The sequence below is a fragment of the Palaemon carinicauda genome, chromosome 5, assembly GCF_036898095.1.
Source record: "Palaemon carinicauda isolate YSFRI2023 chromosome 5, ASM3689809v2, whole genome shotgun sequence".
Taxonomy (NCBI): Eukaryota; Metazoa; Arthropoda; class Malacostraca; order Decapoda; family Palaemonidae; genus Palaemon; species Palaemon carinicauda.
Window position 1 is genome coordinate 10,473,487 of NC_090729.1, and position 20,000 is coordinate 10,493,486.

General features: G+C 36.4%; 1 protein-coding gene across 1 annotated transcript; it reads left to right on the top strand.

The window, feature by feature from the left end:
- The first annotated feature begins 551 nt into the window (after positions 1–551).
- On the top strand, positions 552–13,871 carry LOC137640763 (uncharacterized). The gene is made up of 7 exons (XM_068373238.1): positions 552–656; positions 1,013–1,210; positions 9,141–9,332; positions 9,448–10,237; positions 10,676–10,729; positions 11,723–11,913; positions 12,729–13,871. Exons 1-7 carry the CDS (start codon positions 552–554, stop codon positions 13,869–13,871), a joined length of 2,673 nt encoding a protein of 890 aa, XP_068229339.1.
- The last annotated feature ends 6,129 nt before the right edge of the window (positions 13,872–20,000 follow it).

The following is a 20,000-nucleotide window of genomic DNA, read 5'->3' on the forward strand; positions in this document are numbered from 1 at the left end:
TATAACAACAAAAGCAGTCGAGTGGGCAGCGGTATCCTCATCACTACTGACGAACTCACTCCCGCACCACTAGGAACCGGAGTAGAGGGCAGCAGTATTGCAAGCGAGGGCGTTGGCAAGTGCCCCACATATCGTAATGGGCGGCTCGGAATATTAGGAATCAGTATTGACGTACCAGATAAGTCCATTTGAGTGCTAATTGACACAGGAGCCAGCGTTTCGCATATTGAGAAAGGGATCTCTTCAAACCCACTATAGTCAACAGCATCCATTATCCTAACACTCCAACAAAAAATAAACTGCAGGCAAGGCATACAATAATCGTAAACTTTTGATTGGTATTTGTAAAGTTTACACAAGATTTTTTTTTTCTTGCCCATCTTGGAAATTCCAGGAATAGAGGCTGTTCTAAGTTTGGATTTTATAATGAGTAATCAAATATACATTTGCGGGGAAAAAGAAAGAATAACAGTAAAAGCAAGAGGGTACATTTTGCCGAAAGAGAGTCATGAGGGAATGATTGCTTGTGCGGAAATGAGAGACAATTAAGTATGGTAACAGATGTTCCTGAAAGAGGAGAAGTATTGCCTCCCCAGACACTTAAACATATATCAGTGACCAACTATCAGCCTCTCCCGGAGGGAACAAAGTACATAGTAAATAAATAAGAATAGAGCGGATATTACAATAGTTAATTTGTCAAATAAAAGAGCTGTGTTAGGAAGTGATTCTGTGTGTGAATTGAAGTTATGTGAAATTACTAATAAGTTGGCCTTTGGAGCTACAGTGTAGCCTGCATAGACGAGCTCACTCAAAACTTGATTATGTAAGCGTGGAAACTATATCTGCCAGAATATCAACCTATAGATAGTACCACTCTTAATAATTATCAAAATGAGATTGCAATTGCAGACGAGCCAAACGGGAGGATTGATCGATTTCCTTTAGTACTGAAACTTGGCAAGCGGTGCCGATCATGACAAGGCCTTATAAGGCACCCATTCATTTCCAGGGAGAGATAGAAAGGGAAATTAGTAAATTGAAGGGACAGGGGATTATTGAGGAGAGCGAATCCCCTCTTACTTCTCCAATTAGAGCTGTTAGGAAAAATGATGGCTCCGTAAGATTGTGTGTTAATTATAGGAAGTTGAATGCAGTCACTGAAGATAATGCATTTCCATTGCCCTCGATTGAAGAATTAGTGGTGAAGGTTCGGGATAGTAAATCTTTTGCAACTATCGATTTAATATCTAGATCCTATCACATACCCATTCTGGAAGACAGCAAATGTATAAAGGCATTCATAGCCAACAATCAACAATTTCAGTTTAATTTTCTTCCTTTCGGTGTTGAAAATGCTCCAAGTCATAATGGCGGTTTTGTCAACCCTAATTGGCCATAATATTCTTGTTTATTTGGACAATATCGTAATTACAGTGAAAATGGCCGAATAAACTAATAACAAGAGTTATAATATCTTAGAAGCATTGCGCCATAATGGTATGAAAATATTTTTCTGAAAATGCCAATTTTTCTGTAAACAGCTTGAATTTTTAGGTTGTATAATAACCGCAGAAGGTATTCTAACATGCCCCAGAAAAGTAGAAGCTATTGTATATTTATACAGGCCTCATACCCCTAAGGAAGTAGCTGGGTTCCTTGAGCTCGCTGGGTATTAACGTACTGTAAATTCATAAGAGGTTTTGGATTGATGGAGTGAACCTTAGATGGTTTATAGAAACAAAAAGTAATAAATTTGGGATTGCAAAAAGAAAGGCCATTTAACCATTTTAAAGCTGCCTTAACTAGCAATGACTTACACGCATATCGTAGATTTGGTCGCCCGTTTTCAGTGACAACAAATGCGAGGAGCGTGATTTTTCAACGAGATGATGGAGGGTAGAGAGCAACCTATATGTTTTGCTTCAATGGGTATTAAAACGGGCAGAAAAGAATTATAGTACATTCGATCGAGAAGCATTGGTTATTTTTTGGGTTCCAGAGAGTCTTCGGTTCTTTTTATTGTGTCAGCTGATCGAGTTTCATAGTGATCATCGCCCAATACGGGATCTATTTTACAAAGGTGATTGACATCTAGACAACCGAAATAGATTGAAAAATTGCTAGCGTATAACAAAAAGAGGTTTGACCACATAGAAGGTAAAGCTAGCAAGTTAACTGATGCCCTCTCTAAAGGTACAGTAATAGGAGTTACAACTCGGGCACAAAAGAGGAACGAAAAACGAAATCAAAATATTGAAGGCCCCTAGCAAAATAGAAAACGGGATTTGAATTCACGTGAGCAGCAATCAGAAAATGAGATCCGCGAACAAGAGAGAGAGAGAGAGAGAGAGAGAGAGAGAGAGAGAGAGAGAGAGAGAGAGAGAGAGAGAGACTTCAATAAAATTTAGAGAGAAAGAGAGAGAGTGTGTTAATAAAAATGTTAGAGAGAGAGAGAGAGAGAGAGAGAGAGAGAGAGAGAGAGAGAGAGAGAGAGAGAGAGGGGGGGGGTAAATAGTGAGCATGAATACGTTTTGGTGGCCAAGGACAAGCCCAGGGGTGTCTGGAATGAGCGCCCTGATGATGCAGGTGTGATTGATTTGGAATGTAGAGACATGAAGGAAGTCCGAGAGGAGCAGAAAAAAAGAGAAAAAAAAGTGGAATGGATGGAAAGACTGCGAGCAGTGGTAAAAGTGGAATCTGGTAGTCATCCATCCTTTATGAAAGTTCCTTTTGAGAATCTTTTTATGGAGAATATCTTACATTGTGCTCACAAGAAGAGGGGAGGGGAATTCTTTGCGTGGGTAGTTATTCCTCCCTCTTTAATTAATTGAGCCATCCACATTGTACAAGCAAGTCCGTATGCAGGGCTTTTAGGGATTGATAGAACATTAAGGAGAGCACGAAAATACTTATTTTAGTTAGGAATGAACAAATCTATAGAAAATATAGAAAATGTAGTCATGCTTCAACTGCCAAATCAAGAAAATAACTTTATAATCTGATCACAAGTAGAATAAAACTTCTAGAAAAATGTGTATTGTTGAGCCTTGTTTGTGAAGGAAATACTGCTAGACTTTACTCTATTAACTAATTAAAACATTACTAGAAATCATGAAAGTTACTCGAAAAAGTATATCTGGCAATACATCTAGCGAAATTGACTTCAAGGTATATAGTAGATTTCTTAAATAATGTTAGTGAATAATTGGTATAGGGATAAATCGATTTGTTCACACATACAAAAAGGGTACCTTTCTTCATATTATAATTATGAGTAAATTTTTCCCGAGCTCCTTAAATCATCAACAGATATCCAAAATACCATATTACCAAGGGGAACCCAAGAATCTCCTTATTTAAATAACCAAAGTCAAATCATTGAAGAGTTATGTGCATATCTTGTCACACAGAAACAACATGGAGAACTCTGAAGTAACTAGGCGGTAGCATCTCATTAGCCTAATCTCCTTATAAGGAGTCCCAATTGTATGTCTGAAAGCATCCGTTGATTCATATGGATATATTCCCCCTTGAAGTTGGAAAGGACAACACCTTCCAGCAACAATGACAAGGCCTAAGCTAAACGAGATCTGGACTCGAAGGGTAATGTTTCAGAATGTAGATTCTCAGGGCTAATTCAAATGTTTTTATTGACTCCAACTGGTCTCCGTTTCTAAAAACTAAAACTTCAGTTAGGTTAGTGTTACGGCCGTAATTACGGTCATAATTTCAAGGGTTCTTTTTATTCAGAATTTGCGGTCAGTGAAAATGTAACACAGCAACTTGGGAACAAAAGAACAAACACCTCAACAAAAGTTACAATATCTATTTACACAAAAAATATAAGTAATGGTTGGTAATGATAATAAGTAAAATAAATGAAACTACAAATTGAGGGAAAACCAAACTTAAGATCTTTAAAAGATCGCCTACAACTAAGTTAATCCCTAGGCTAAGAAATACGAAGATTTTAAATACGACATTTCAGGCAGCTACCTTTCAAAATCACTGGCCAGAAAAACTAACCTAACAAACTAAGATAGGTAGAAGGAAGAGAGCGAAAATAAATGAGAAACTTAATATTATTCCTACCTAGCACAGACAAACTAACTTAAATGTTAAACTTAATAAACAATAAATTACGAGAACGAAATAATCTTACATATTTACACAAAAAGAATCGTCACAAAAAGCTCGGTAGATTGTCCAGAAGACCGTACAGCAAACAAGGGCGTGCACACCTACAGGTACTCGGCGATCCACGATCGTCGTAAATAACTATAAAAATATCTCATACCTGTAGTATACCACCCTACGTATCTCCACGAGTTCCAAGAACTCACTGACGTTGATTAGCAGGTCAACTGTATCAAGCTGCAATGCCTGAAGGCAATCCAAAATACCCCGGGATCACTAAGGGTGGTAGCCTCCAAGAATCCGGGACGTCGACGGATCTCGCACGCCAGGCCAACTCATTCGTAAATCCTCCGACGAACGAGGGAAGGGACGTGGCTGATGAATGCCGCGGGTGACAAACACCAGCGACCACACACAAAGTAGCTAAGGACGTGATTCCAGAAACTCCCAAAATTACCTCAAGGAAGTGGCAAAGCGTCAGGCTGTAAGGAGGAACTCGAACTGACGGTCACTTATCAACACTTCGATCAAGCCTTCCAATTGAGTCAACACAGCTCATAGGAAAGAAAACAACGATCGTTAATAAGGCACTTCAGTGGTTCACTAATACCGGGGGAGAAGGTTGTAAACAAAACAAAACTGTAAATTCATATGACTCTCTTACAGAGTTCATTAAACTAAAAAAAATCTTGAATAAACTTAAAATAAGATCAAAAGTATCAAAAGATTGGACGAGTATGAACAACTTATAATTAAATTATAATGAATTTACTTCAATCTAATACCTTTCTCCTCCTACAATTTTTTTTAATCAAATAGAGTAAAAAAAAATTATACAACCTAAAGAATAAATTAAATCTAAAAAGAGCATCAACCTCAAAAGTAAAGATAACCTTAATATAAACATGCATATGATTATCTAATAAAGTACACCCTATTGTGCATCACACATCCTGAAATAAAAAGGACAGCATTAAATATAACTAAATTAAACATACCAATATATAAACAGTAATTAAACACAGAGCCTGAAAAAAAAATTCTAAAGCCAAGAGCAAAATGTACTAAATCACAGAAAATGATAAAGTTCCGAAATTCCAAAAGTCCTTGCCAAATCTTAGTCATAACAAATGACACAAAGTGCCACCTATCAGCTAATAAGAAACTATGACTAATCTAGAACTGAATATTTCTTACAGCTAATACTTAAACTGAAAACAACACTGGCAAAAAAAAAAAAAACAAAAAAAAATATTGCATAAATAAACGAAACAACCGAACAATGTCGGAATAAACCATAAAGTTAGCACTTGCTTTAACTCTAAATTAACACAGAGAGAAACGAGCAGGGCGAAAGAGGCAGGGAAAGACCAACCCCCACCCCCACCCCAAAAAAAAAAAAAAAAACACTTTACATCCTAGACAAGGTGTCCGGGATCTTATCAGATCCTTTAATATGTTTAATTACCAAGTTGAGCTCTTGCAGTTGCAAGACCCAGCATAAAATTCTTTGGTTAGACCCTTTCATCCGTTCAATAAACACTAACGGATTATGATCCGTCCATACCTCCACTGGAAAAGAAAGATTAGTTAAGTATGGTTTAAAATGAGATATGGTACGGATCAGAGCGAGAGCCTCTTTCTCAATAGTTGAATACTTACGCTCTGCCGTTAACAACTTTTTGCTGTAGTGGAATATTGGGTACACCTCCTTGTCTTCACCCTTTTGGAAGAGAAATCCTCCGATACCTATATCACTAGCGTCAACAGCAATTATAAAAGGAGCTTGAAAATTCGGAGAAATCAAAATAGGTTCATACATGAGAATAGTCTTAATTCTAATGAATGATTCTAAACAATCGCTAGTCCAAATGAATTTCTTATTTTTTTGCAAAAGATCATTCAGGGGACGAGCAATGTGAGAAAAGTTCCTAACGAACCTTCTATAGTAGCCCATCATACCTAATACCTTTCGAACTTCTCTGACATTGCACGGTCTCTTTAAATTAGTTATAGCCTCGACGTTAGCCTGTTTTGGGGCTATATAACCCAGACCAACCTCATGACCCAGATACACAACTTTAGCCTTACCAAATTCGCATTTAGCGAGGTTAATGACTAAACCCACAGCACGGAGAGCTTCAAAAACATTGCGTAACCTGAGTAAATGAGTTTTCCAATCATTACTGTGGACAACAAGGTCATCTATGTAAATCTCAGTACCTTCTAATCCACAGACCGCACGGTTCATTAACCTTTGAAAAGTACAAGCAGCATTCCTCATTCCGAAAGGCATGACCTTGCATTCATACAAGCCGAATGGGGTGACAAATGCTGAAATTTCTCTTGCTCGATCCAACAAAGGAACTTGCCAGTAACCCTTGAGCAAATCCAATTTTGTGATTTGCTTTGCAGAACCAATGCAGTCTATGCAGTCGTCAATTCTAGGAAGAGGAAAGGAATCATTTTTAGTATGCGTATTAACTTTACGATAGTCCACACACATTCGATACTGTCCATCGGATTTTATTACCAATACTATAAGGGAGCTCCAAGGACTCACAAAAGGTTGTGTCAAATCATGCTTCAACATATATTTTATTTCTTTATTGACTATATCCATTTTAGTGGGATTTAGTGTATAAGGGCTATGTTTAATTGGTGAAGCTTCTCCTACTACCACATCATGTTCAATTGAACTAGTCAATCCGGGAGAGTCTCTAACGAAATCTGAAAAAGAATGAATTAAACCGTCCATTTCCCTTCTTTGATCAAGATCAAGATGCTTCAGATGCTCATCTAACCCATCCAAACATTGCACATTCTTGGATAGAGCATCTGAAGGTACTTGATTAATTATTTCCTCAGACCCATCAGGAAGCACCTCTGCCACCAAAGAAACCGATTCATACCCGGTTTCTAAAGGATCAGATCTACTAGAGACATAGGGTTTCAGTCTGTTAATGTGAAAAATTTGACACTTTCGTTTGGTCCCGGGAGCTTCTATTTCATAATTAAGATCGGATAACTTCCGCAACACCTTCCAAGGCCCCTTATACCTAGGTTCAAGGAAGTTATCCGAATCAGTACCCAACACCAAAACTAATTCCCCAGGCTTAAACGACCGTGCACGAGTTTTCTTGTCATAAATACTTTTCATAGTAGCCTGAGAGCTAGCTAGATATACTCTAACAAACTTACAGGCACTAGAAAGTTTTTCTTTACGGTTATCAACAAATTCACCCACGTTCGTCTCTTTTATTTGAACAGATTCCAAAACTTCATATAAAACTTCTAAAGGGCTCCGTATTTTATGTCCAAAGACTAATTCAAAAGGAGCCACACCCGTGGATGAATTTGGATGACTTCTAAGAGCAAAGAGAGCAAAAGGAAGACCCTTATCCCATTCCTCTCCATACTCATAACAAAATCACCTTAAAATTGATTTTAGAGTTTGATGGAATCTTTCCACCCCTCCCTGACTCTCTGCATGGTAAGGAACACTGGTAGTGTGCAGAATGGCCAGATCTGCACACTTACTTCGAAATTCCTTACTAGTAAAATTTGTTCCACGATCAGTTTGTATCTTACGAGGGATTCCATACCTCAAAAAGAAAATTACCAACTGGTCAAATAGCCTACAGCCTTAGATGTGATTTTCTTCATGGGAATGGCTTCGGGAAATCGGGATGCCCGATCCATCACAGTCAGTAAATAGATAAAAACTGTTTTAGTTTTGGGCAGGGGGCCTACTATATCAACTACTAGCTCACTAAATGGCTCGCCAATAGCTGATATAGGATATAAAGGTGCTTTTACAATTGTCTGATTAGGTTTACCTACCACTTGGCACACTGGACATTGTTTCACATATTGTTTTACTGACGATTTCATTCCTGGCCACCAAAAACATTTAGCTAACCGACAGAACGTCTTCCAGACACCAAAATGACCAGAGAATGAATCATCATGAGATAGATTTAATATTTCTCTCTGAAATTGAGAAGGCACCACTATTTGCTCAATACGAGACATTTGGGGATCATTAGCAACCAGGGGACAATTCACCCTATATAACAGGAACCTTTTTATCCAGAATCGAGGCTTGGTCAAGTCAGTAGTATCACCCAAATTAAGATTATACTCTTTTTTTCTGGGCTTCAATAAAATCTCTTCGATCCCAATTGCGAATTATATTATTACTACTTAGTGTATTCTTATCTATTGTTTATTATGTAAAATGTCGTAAATTGTTATAAAATGCTCTATTTTGATTGTAAAATTTTTAGTATGGTCAAGACTAAAGTATTTGTAATTTATGGGACTGCATTTCTGTGGATTTCTTGTGTTGCGTTGCCGAGTCTGGGTAGCGGAGTTCAGATAAGACGAGTGTATTCAAGACGGTTGTCCTTTTACAAACAGTTGCCGTCCGAGACACACCCACTCTCCGGAAGGGTTATTGCTCTCTTGTGTTTAGAGGAAATGGGGACGGATTATTGGTGTCGAGTGAAAGGCTTGGAGAAAAAATGTGTTAGTACTTAACTTTATTATAATATATTAATTAATTGTTTCCAGTATGGTGTTATTCTTAGGTAATTGCGTGGTAATGCTTGGTAGTAACTACCTAGTTTACTACCTTTCTTGTTTCAGTTCAATATGTTTGTGAGTTTATAATGTTAAGTTAACTTTGTAATTATTAGTAATGGATAATTGTTTTATTTATGTTCACGTAATTTACTACTATCTTTGTTTAATGTTTTTCATTGCTATATATGTTTATGCTTCAAGTTTATTTGAATTACTTAAATATCTCATTATAGTTTTTACTTTCCAAGAAAAGTTTTTTGATTTTTAGTTTTTTCACTTAACGTTTATTTAGGATTTTTTTTTAGTATTTTGAATTACTTATGTTTCAGGTTGAAACACATTAATTAAAAAAAAAGCATTGCAACATCTTTCGTGACTTTCACTGCACATCCAACATTTCAACACATTTGGAGGAAGAACTGCAGCAAGCTAAAAATGAACGAGCACAGGCCAAGAGGACCTTCACGAGAAAATGCAACATATTCGAGGACACTGTTGGACAAGCTAGTGCTTCAACAGCGCTGACTGAGGTTTATGAAGAAGTCTGTAAAGCTTTTGATAAGGTTGAAGTTTGTCATGAGAGGTATGTCTCCGTCATCATTAAGGTTGGTGCCAAAGAGGAACATTTAATTGAGTGTGACGAATATATTGATAGTTTGGAAAGAAGGAAAGTCCAGATTATGTCTAAATACAAAAAAAAAAAATGTTCATGTGGTACAGGACTCTAGTGTTAGAAGTGTTAAGGTGAAGGCTTTGCAACCCCCTCAGTTTAGTGGAGACATTAGAGATTTTCTGAATTTTAGAGATGATTATAAAAGATTAATGGTACATAGTTTTGGTAAGGATCCCTATGCACTGAGGTCATGTTTAAGTGGTGAAGCATTAAATACTGTCAGAGGTATTGAAAATGACAATGATGAAATGCTCAGTAGGTTAGATTTAAGGTATGGGGATAACCACAAATTAGTTGATGCAGTACTTTCAGACTTGAAATCGATCAAGCCTGGTAATAATGGTGATAATAGAGCGTTTGTCAAAATGGTAGAGAGAGTTGAGAGGTGTTGGTTAGACTTACAGAAGATGGACCTTGAAGGGGAAATGAATACCGCTAACACAGTAAGCTACATAGAAAAGTTACTCCCTATTACACAAAAACGTGAGTGGGTACAAATAGCAGAAGAACATAGAAGCCCCACTGAATTCTTTAAATATCTTATGGCGTTTCTGCTTAAAGAAAAACGGGTACTGGAATATATGAGTTCAGATATCAGGACATGTTCGAGTTCTAGGATTTGTCATAATATATCAGGTCAAGTTAATGAAGAAGATATGATAGCATCCATTAAGGGTATTCCAGAAAAACATAATGAATTACTCCAACGTGTAGATCAGCTAACTCAAATAGTCACTAATTTGTGTAAGGATAATGATACTTTGCAAACTGGGAGGTGCTTATTACACGAAAAAGGCACTCATAACACGGGGAGCTGTTCAGCATTTGGCAATCTAGGTAATTTTGAGAAGTTTGAAACTGTAAGGAAAAGGCGAGCATATTTCAATTGTCTGAAAGCTGGTCATATATCAAATTTTTGCCGTCTCAAGAATACTTGTAATGTAATAACTGAAGGTCAAAGATGTGGAAAATATCATCATCCATTACTTCATGGAGCATTTTCAGAGGGTCTGTTGTACAGTACTACTCTTTCCGTCAAATCCAAATATTTAGTAAGAGACAAAGCACTGCTAATAATTAGTAAATTATACAGCAATGGCATACCTTTTAATATGTTGTGGGACCCTGGAAGTGATATAACACTAATAACATTTGCTACTGCTTATAAACTAGGTTTGAAGGGTAGAGACATTGAATTAACTATCACTTAGTTAGGAAGAAAGGTAGAACTTATAAAGAGTAAAGAATATGTAATCAAAGTGACTGATCTTGAAGGTAAACACTGGTATATCACGGCTTACGGCATAGAAGAGATAGCATCTGAAGCATGTAAGGTAGACCTGACAAATATCGTTCTTTTGTTTGATATTATCCGTCTTTCTGATGTGGAACGTCCATTTGGTGAAATAGAGTTGTTAGTAGGATCCGATTGGTGTACGCTTATGCCACAAGTCAAATAGTCTGTTGGGAATTTACAATTGATGCAAAAAATTTTCGGATATTGCATAAGAGGCTCACATCCATCGATTAAGTTTGAATATTCGAACAATAGTTTCAATGTCAAAGTTAATCAAATTTCTAGTGTGGTTAAAGTAGAGGAAATTAATGTTAACAATAATGAATTTTTAAGGACGGATTTAGATAAATTTTTCAACATTGAAAGCTTGGGCACATACTGTATACCGAAATGTGGAGCATGCAAATGTGGATCATGTACATTAGGTGATAAAAGTTATACAGTTAGAGAAGAAAAGGAGTTAGACATGATTTCAAAGGGCTTAGAATATAACTTAAAGGAAAAATATTCGACGGTTAAATATCCCTGGATTAGGGACCCTAATGAATTGCCTAACAATGTGGCGGTGGCTATTTCAAGAATGAAATCAACAGGGAAGCGATTAACTAAGATATGTTATAAATATACGCAACTGTATGATGATCAAATAAAAGACATGTCGAGTAGAGGCGTTGCAAGAAAATTATCTTGGAAGGAAATGAGTGAATATGATGGTCCTATACACTGCATTCACCATCATGAAGTATTAAAAGAAAGTTCAACATCAACCCCAGTCAGAATAGTGTTCAATTCTTCAGCAGATTACAAGGGCCACAGACCTAATGATTATTGAGCAAAAGGACCAGATTTATTGAATGACCTAGTGGGAATTTTATTAAGATTCCGTCAGAACAATGTTGCAGTCATAGTGGATATATCCAAAATGTATAATGCAGTAAGATTGTAAGAATTAGAGCAGCACACCCACAGATTCGTATGGCGAGATGCAGATTATAGTAGACCCCCGAATCATCATGAACTTACAGCTGTAGGTTTTGGAGACCGACCTAGCGGTGTCATTGCTATAACAGCTCCTAAGAAAACTGCTTCAATTAAGGAGAATGAATTTCCGGAGATCAAGAACATTATAGATAGGGATACATATGTAGATGATATCATTTTTAGTTGTGAAGATGTAAATAAAGCTAAAAAGCTTATGGGTAATATGAATTTGGTGGTAAATGAGGGTGGTTTCAAAATCAAACATTGGATTATGTCTAACAATGAAACTTTAGACAAGGAATTAAAATTTTTATATGCTGGTGAGGAAAAGGTTCTTGGTTTACACTGGATTCCTAGAAAAGATATATTCTTCTTCAAGATTAAGGTGGACTTTAATAGATCCAAGATAAGAATTTTCGAAAATGGAATATACATAAATACCTCCAATCAGATAATACCTAAAGACTTAACAAAGAGAATGGTACTTAGTCAAATATATACAATTTATGACCATTTAGGACTTATCCTTCCCTTCACTTTGAATGCAAAAGTCTTAATGAGAGAGGTAATCACAATTAGTCGCTCGGAAGGCAATAGATGTGACTGGGACAATCCTGTGTCTGACGAAATGAGAGAGAAGTGGAGTAAATGTTTTATTGATATGCGAGAGTTGGAGTTTTTATCATATGTGAGATGTGTAAAACCCCTAGATGTAAAAGGGGATCCCATGCTAGTTATATTTCAGACGGCATTTCAGTTGCATATGTTGCATGTGCTTATGTAAGGTGGGGCCTAGAAGGGGATTCATATGTATCGCAATTGATCCTTGCTAAGAACAGAATTGCTCCCACAAAAAAAATGACAATACCTAGATTAGAGTTATGTGGTGCCGTACTGTCATGTAGATTAAGAGATATAATTGTGAAACAAAGTGATTGGAAATTCAAATCCATTGTACATATTGTTGACTCATCAATTGTGGGAGCACAGATTCAGAAAGAATCTTATGGATTTAATACCTTTGTAGCCAACAGGGTGGCATAAATTCAGTCTAGAACAGACCCTACTGAATGGTGGTGGGTTAATAGTAAGAACAATCAAGCAGATTTTACCACTAGACCATGTCCTCCTAACGTCTTGCATGAAAATTCTATGTGGCAAAAGGGACCAGCCTTTATGTCGCGGCCATTTGATACTTGGGCTATAAGTCAGTCTTGCAACGATGAAGTTCCTGATAAGGTTGGTATTGTTTTGACTTGTAGACAGAAAAGCTTTGATGAAGAAAAGACTAGTGTGATTAACATGAGTCGGTTTAGCAGTTACACAAAATTACTGAGAGTTACTGCAAGAGTTATTGCAGCATTTAAAGTTAAGTCATTAAAGGCTATAGCATGCTTGCCAACTCCTGAATTACTGCATGAAGCAGAAATGTATTTGATACAAATAGAACAAAGCAAGTTACAATCTGATTGGAGGAAGGCCTACCGTCGTTTGGGTCCAAGTATAGACAACGGTATCATATTCGTAGGTGAGAGAATTGCAAATTGGTTAAAGGAAAATTGGAACCAAGACAGATTTATTTTGATGCCGTCAAATAGTTATCTTATTAAGTTATATATTCAGCACTTGCATAATAGTGACCACAGCGGAGTCGAAACTACTTTAGCTAAATTACAATGTAAGTACTGGGTTATTAGTGCCAGAAGACTAATAAAGTTTATTCAGAATAAATGTATCGCATGTAAAAGAATAAGTGCTCAAACTGTTGCTCAGATGATGGGTCAAGTTGCCCAGGAAAGATTACGTCCTACTCCTCTTTTCTACCATACTTCATTAGACTTATTTGGCCCAAATACTATTAGAGATACGGTAAAACGTAGAACATATGGAAAAGCTTATGGAGTAATATTCAATTTCCTTGTTTCACAAGCAGTATATGTAGATTTGGCAGAAAGTTATGACACAAAAGGTTTCTTGGCAGTTTTCCAGAGATTTATAACAATTAGAGGATATCCTAGGACCATACATTCTGATTTGGGAAGTCAATTAGTTGCTGCTTGCAAGGAACTCAGGTTAGACAAGTCAAAGCTTCAAAAATATGGTGCTAGCGGTGGTACTACTTTGATTTTCAATAAGTTTGCTGACGCTCCTTGGCAGAATGGATGTAGTGAAGCACTAATAAAATCTGATTAACATGCTGTACTCATTGCTATTGGAGATAGTAAATTGACATTGGGAGAAATGCAAACAGTGATTGGCATCAAACCTGGCACTGATTGTGAACTTGGATCATATCTATGTCCTAATGACCTGATATCAGGCCGAGCAAGTGGTAAAATTCAAGCAGATATGAAATTTGTAGATAAAAAATATAAGAATAGGCTGGAATTCATGCAACCTATCGTAGACTGTTTTTGGAAAAAGTGGCAGAGAGACTACTTTCCAACTTTAATGGTAAGGCAAAAATGGCATGTGGACAAAAGGCATGTTAAACCTGGTGATATCGTATTAGTACAAGACAGCAACACCATACGTGGACAATGGAAACTTGCTCAGGTAACATCAGTCCTGTCAAGCAGAGATCACAAGGTTAGAGATGTTAGTGTTTGTTACAAAATCCAGAGACCAGGAAGACTATATGAAGGCCAAGATGATGTGTGTGTAAATAGATCTGTACATAGGTTAGTTGTTGTTCTTCCTATTGAAGAAAATTGCTAATTTGGGTAGGGGGAGTGTATCATCTGGGACGATAATTATTTATATACTTATCTATTGTTTATTATCTAAAATGTCGTAAATTGTTATAAAATACTGTATTTTGATTGTAAAATGTTTATTATGGTCAAGACTAAAATATTTATAATTCAAGGGACTGCATTTCTGTGGATTTCTTGTGTTGCGTTGCCGAGTCTGGGTAGCGGAGTTCAGATGAGAAGAGTGTATTCAAGACGGTTGTCCTTTTACAAACAGTTGCTGTCCGAGACACACCCACTCTCCGGAAGGGTTATTGCTCCCTTGTGTTTAGAGGAAATGGGGACAGGTTATTAGTGTCCAGTGGAAGGCTTGGAGAAAAAATGTGTTAGTACTTAACTTTATTATAATATATTAAATAATTGTTTCTAGTATGGTGTTATTCTTAGAGTAATTGCGTGGTAATGCTTGGTAGTAACTACCTAGTTTACTACCTTTCTTGTTTCAGTTCAATATGTTTGTGAGTTTATAATGTTAAGTTAACTTTGTAATTATTAGTAATGGATAATTGTTTTATTTATGTTCACGTAATTTACTGCTATCTTTGTTTAATGTTTTTCATTGCTATATATGTTTATTCTTCAAGTTTATTTGAATTACTTAATTATCTCGTTATAGTTTGTACTTTCCAAGAAATGTTTTGTGATTTTTAGTTTTTTCACTCAATATTCATTTAGGATTTTTTTTAGTATTTTGAATTACTTATGTTTCAGGTTGAAACGCATTAATAAAAAAAAAGCATTGCAACATCTTTCTTGACTTCCACTGCACATCCAACACTTAGTACATTACTTGCTACTGACCCGGGTCTTCCTACATCTACGTCTACCTCTAAACTACTCAAATTTAACTCTTCATCATTATTTAATAAGTCTGCAGCTCTTGCTGCAGTAACCGCCACTGGACACTTATTGATTGACAATATTGGAAATAATTCCTGGCCATAACTATTAACCATATCATTTCCTAATATGCCATCAATACCAGCTATAGGAAGACTCTCAACAACGGCCAACTCTATCTTTCCATAATAGCCAGGGAATGACAACATTACCTCTGCTAAAGGAGCCGAAACTATTGTGTTCGGGAAACCTCCCAGAACAATAAAGTTCCCTGAACACTTCACCAAACCCTTCTAACTGCTTTCCAGCACTAACAAACGAGCAGACCCTGTTTCTCTCAAAAACTTAACATCAATAATGGTAGAATTATATATTACTTTACCTGGCCATATGTATTTATCATACTTCAGTCATTCTTGTGGATTATTATTTCCATCTCCAGGCATACAATTACCACCACTATCACTACCAATTATGGGTAATTTTACGTCAGATGTACTTGGCATTAAAGCCACAGGATTATTTCTTTGAAGATAGTCTGTTCTGGCTTGACATTGAGCTTGGAAATGACCGGTTTTTTTTTTACATCAGAAACAAGTCTTTATATTATTGTTTCTCGTTCTAGAACTACCTTCATTGGAAAATACACGAGTACCACGTTTACCCGTGAATTTTCCCTTCTTACTAGCAGGGAAATTATTTTGAACCACTGAATTCTTAGGCTTATTATTATCACCTCTTATTCCTTTATGAAAATTCGCTGACTCTACTACATTATTACCTTTATCTTTGCTGACGAAATTGCCTGAACCTGTTCTATGAGTCAAGACAAATTCGTCAGCCACTTGACCTTTACTTCTTCCAAATAAATTCTTAGTTTTTTGGAGCAAGATTTTTTCAAACTCCTCCAAAAGCATGAGTTCTCTCAAGGAAAAAAAGTGACAACTTGACGACTTTTCAACCAGTCGTCAAACTGTTCCTCCTTGAACCTGACAAATTCTACATACGATACGGAAGGATGTTTATTATAATTTCTAAACTTTAACCTGTATGCCTCAGGGACCAAATCATACACTTTTAAAATCAGTGCCTTTACCTTGTGATAGTCCCTGGCTATCCCTTCCTCGAAGGCATTATATACCTGGACTGCCTTGCCTACCAATTTGCACTGCATTAGCACCGTCCACATCTCTGGTGGCCAAGACAACCGTGTAGACACCCTCTCAAAGGCCTTGAAGAATTTTGGATCATTTCTTTCATCAAAAATGGGGACCAATTTTAATGCAGCCCCAATATTAAACCTATCAGGCTGACTACCTCGTGGGGTACTAAATTGGTTAGGAGCCCCCTGTAACCTAGCCATTTCAAAATTAATGTTGGCCATCTCTATCTCATGCCTCCTCACCCTCTTGTTTTCCGCACTTTCCAATTTCAACAACTCTATCCTTTCAAAAATTGAGTCATATTCATGAATCTCTTGTGAATTAGAATAAATAGGAACAGTAGGAACTGCTGGCCCTAAATTCTCTTCAGACAAAAAAGGGTTTGTGGTTATATTTCCCTTTGGCAGCAAATTAGCCGGACCTTCATAAATAACTCCAGTCTGAGGTGGATCGTCAAATAATGAAAAACCTGCACCACCACTAATGCAATTATCATCTGCAACTACTCTATCATCATTTCCTAATTCACTACCTCTATCACTAACCCTTCAGCCTCAAACAAACCTTGCATAACACTGTTCTTTACCATTATTAGTAATTTTCTCTTTGTATCAGACATTTTGAACGGAATACCCAACCATCTAGCACAAGTAACCAGATATTCCTTACCTAGTATTGGTAAATGACTAATAGAGTAGGCTGACCCTAAGAACTGTGCAGGACTAAACTCAAAATCTTCCAAATTATCCACAGTGATAGAAGGGAAAGGTATTTCCAAAAATAAATACTATAACCCCCACTGAGGAGCGTTCCTAAGTCCAAACTACTGTGTACACCTGAGCGCAAATCCTGTCACGGTCGCCAGATTGTTACGGCTGTATTCATGGCCATAATTTCAAGGGTTCTTTTTATTCAGAATTTGCAGTCAGTAAAAATGTAACACAGCAACTTGGGAACAAAAGAACAAACACCTCAACAAAAGTTACACAAAAAATATAAGTAATGGTTGGTAATGATAATAAGCAAAATAAATTAAACTACAAATTGAGGGAAAACCAACCTTAAGATCTATAAAAGATCACCTACAACTAAGTTAATCCCTAGGCTAAGAAATAGGAAGATTTTAAATACGACATTTCAGGGAGCTACCTTGTAAAATCACTGGCCAGAAAAATTAACGTAACAAACTAAGATAGGTAGAAGGAAGAAATAGAAAATAAATGAGAAACTTAATATTATTCCTACCTAGCACAGACAAACTAACTTAAATGTTAAACTTAACTTAATAAACAATAAATTACATGAACGAAATAATCTTACAAATTTACACAAAGAGAATCGTCACAAAAAGCACGGTCGATTGTCCCATCAGGCCATACAAGGTCCAGAAGACCGTACTGCAAACAATGGCGTGCACACCTACAGGTACTCGGCGATCCACGATCGTCGTAAATAACAATAAAAATATCTCATACCTGTAGTAGGCCACCCTACGTATCTCCACGAGTTCCAATAACTCACTGACGCTGATTAGCAGGTCAACTGTATCAAGCTGCAATGCCTGAAGGCAATCCAAAATGCCACGGAATCACTAAGGGTGGTAGCCTCCGAGAATCCGGGACGTCGATGGATCTCGCACGCCAGGCCAACTCATTCGTAAATCCTCCGACGAACGAGGGAAGGGACGTGGCTGATGAATGCCGCGGGTGACAAACACCAGCGACCACACACAAAGTAGCTAAGGACGTGATTCCAAAAACTCCCAAAATTACCAAAAGGAAGTGGCAAAGCGTCAGGCTGTGAGGAGGAACTCGAACTGCCCGTCACTTATCAACACTATTCGATCAAGCCTTCCACTCGAGTCAACACAGCTCATAGGAAAGAAAACAGCGATCGTTAATAAGGCACTTCAGTGGTTCACTAATACCGAGGGAGAAGGTGGTAAACAAAGCAAAACTGTGAAGTCATATGACTCTCTTACAGAGTTCATTAAACTAAAAAAAATCTTGAATAAACTTAAAACTAAAACAAGATCAAAAGGTTGGACAAGTATAAACAACTTATAATGAATTTACTTTAATCTAATAGTTAGTCATCAGTAAGTTTGTGCTATGCGCTGATCAAAAAGGGTATCACGGATGGATAGTTGTTTTAAAGATAGATATAATTTATCCTCAAAATAATGTAATATCCTTAATCCAGGACCTGCGTGAACCAGCCATTTCAATTTAGGTGTAGTCCAGTCTTGGAATATTACCAGAATTTTTATTCTATTTTTTTGGTTATCCTAATAATGTTCTTCTTAAAAAGTAACAGGTTATTTACAATTTTCAGTTTTGTTATTGTCTTGAATTTTTTCATTCATTTTGTAACTGCGCTATAGATAAGAACTGCAATGTTTTAATTGGTAAAACAAATTTATTCCATCTTTTTTCTGCATTCAAAGGTATTTTGCTAAATCCTGAATGGTATCTTATAAATTTTATGAATATTGTTAATTTCAGATTACAAATTTTTTTTCAATAAATGTAGTTATTTAATTGCCAGTTATTTGGGTACCAGTAGGTCTACTATTTTATTGACTGTAGAGTTAATAGAAACATCAATAGATACATCTGTGGAATATTATGGACACAGTAATCAAGAAAACCCAATATAAGCCCTGAAAATCTAAAAATTGAGAATCAATTTATAGTACATGTAAAAAAATAAGTGAAATAAAGTGCATTCTAAAATTTCCATTTGTTCAAAAAAGTTATTCCTATAGTTTTATTCAATCCAAATGCTACCATTAAAAAAGGTGGCATGCTAACTTACAATGTATCCTCCTGAACTACCGTGGCGAAACATTAGTAAGGCTTTGATACTACCTTTTCGTATATAGAGAAGCAGGTGAAATAAACTCATTTAGGAGATTTAGCTCTTTTTAATTACATGAATGAAACTTTTTTTTTTTCGTCCTGCAAGTTAGCCGTAATTCATATATTTAGATCTATTGGATCACTTTCTGGCTTTGAATATGTATACTTCCTAGTTTAAAGTTGAAAAAAATTGAGTTTCGTGAAACATTGAACTTATATACACCTTAGTTTATCTACTTCTCAGTTTTATCGTTTGACCTCTTAGACATTCTTGAAGGATAATTAACTTTACCGCTTCAGGATGCTTCTCTCCGTATAGAAGAGTAAAAAGTTATAATTCGAAATAAAACTTTTCAAACAAACTCTTGGAAAATATTTATTGCACATGATGAAATGCGGCCAATAGAAGTTGAAATAGTGATTGATCTTCATTTAGATAATAAGTAACGAATCCATTAGTCAAATTCTATCACTAATACCTTTTCAATAAATTTAGCAATACTTTTGCTTCTGCCGTATAATCGATTATCTTTAGTGATGAACAAAGTACTTGGTAATATTCGGCTTATAGAAAAAAAAAATATTTATATTACTTCTATGACAGGTGTTTGTTGGTTTTTGAAAAGGTAATCAAGCTCAGATAGAAAATAACTAACCAATCTATTAGGTAATTAAAAGGGATTATAGGACCATATGAGTAGTAAT

Excerpts from the sequence above, each read along its gene's own strand:
- LOC137640763 (XM_068373238.1), top strand. The coding sequence starts at position 552 with ATGGTAACAGATGTTCCTGAAAGAGGAGAAGTATTGCCTCCCCAGACA. Across the intron at positions 9,333-9,447 it reads ATGTCTCCGTCATCATTAAG|GACTCTAGTGTTAGAAGTGT; the intron begins GTTGGTGCCAAA and ends CATGTGGTACAG. Across the intron at positions 10,730-11,722 it reads AGAGATAGCATCTGAAGCAT|CTGTAGGTTTTGGAGACCGA; the intron begins GTAAGGTAGACC and ends ATGAACTTACAG.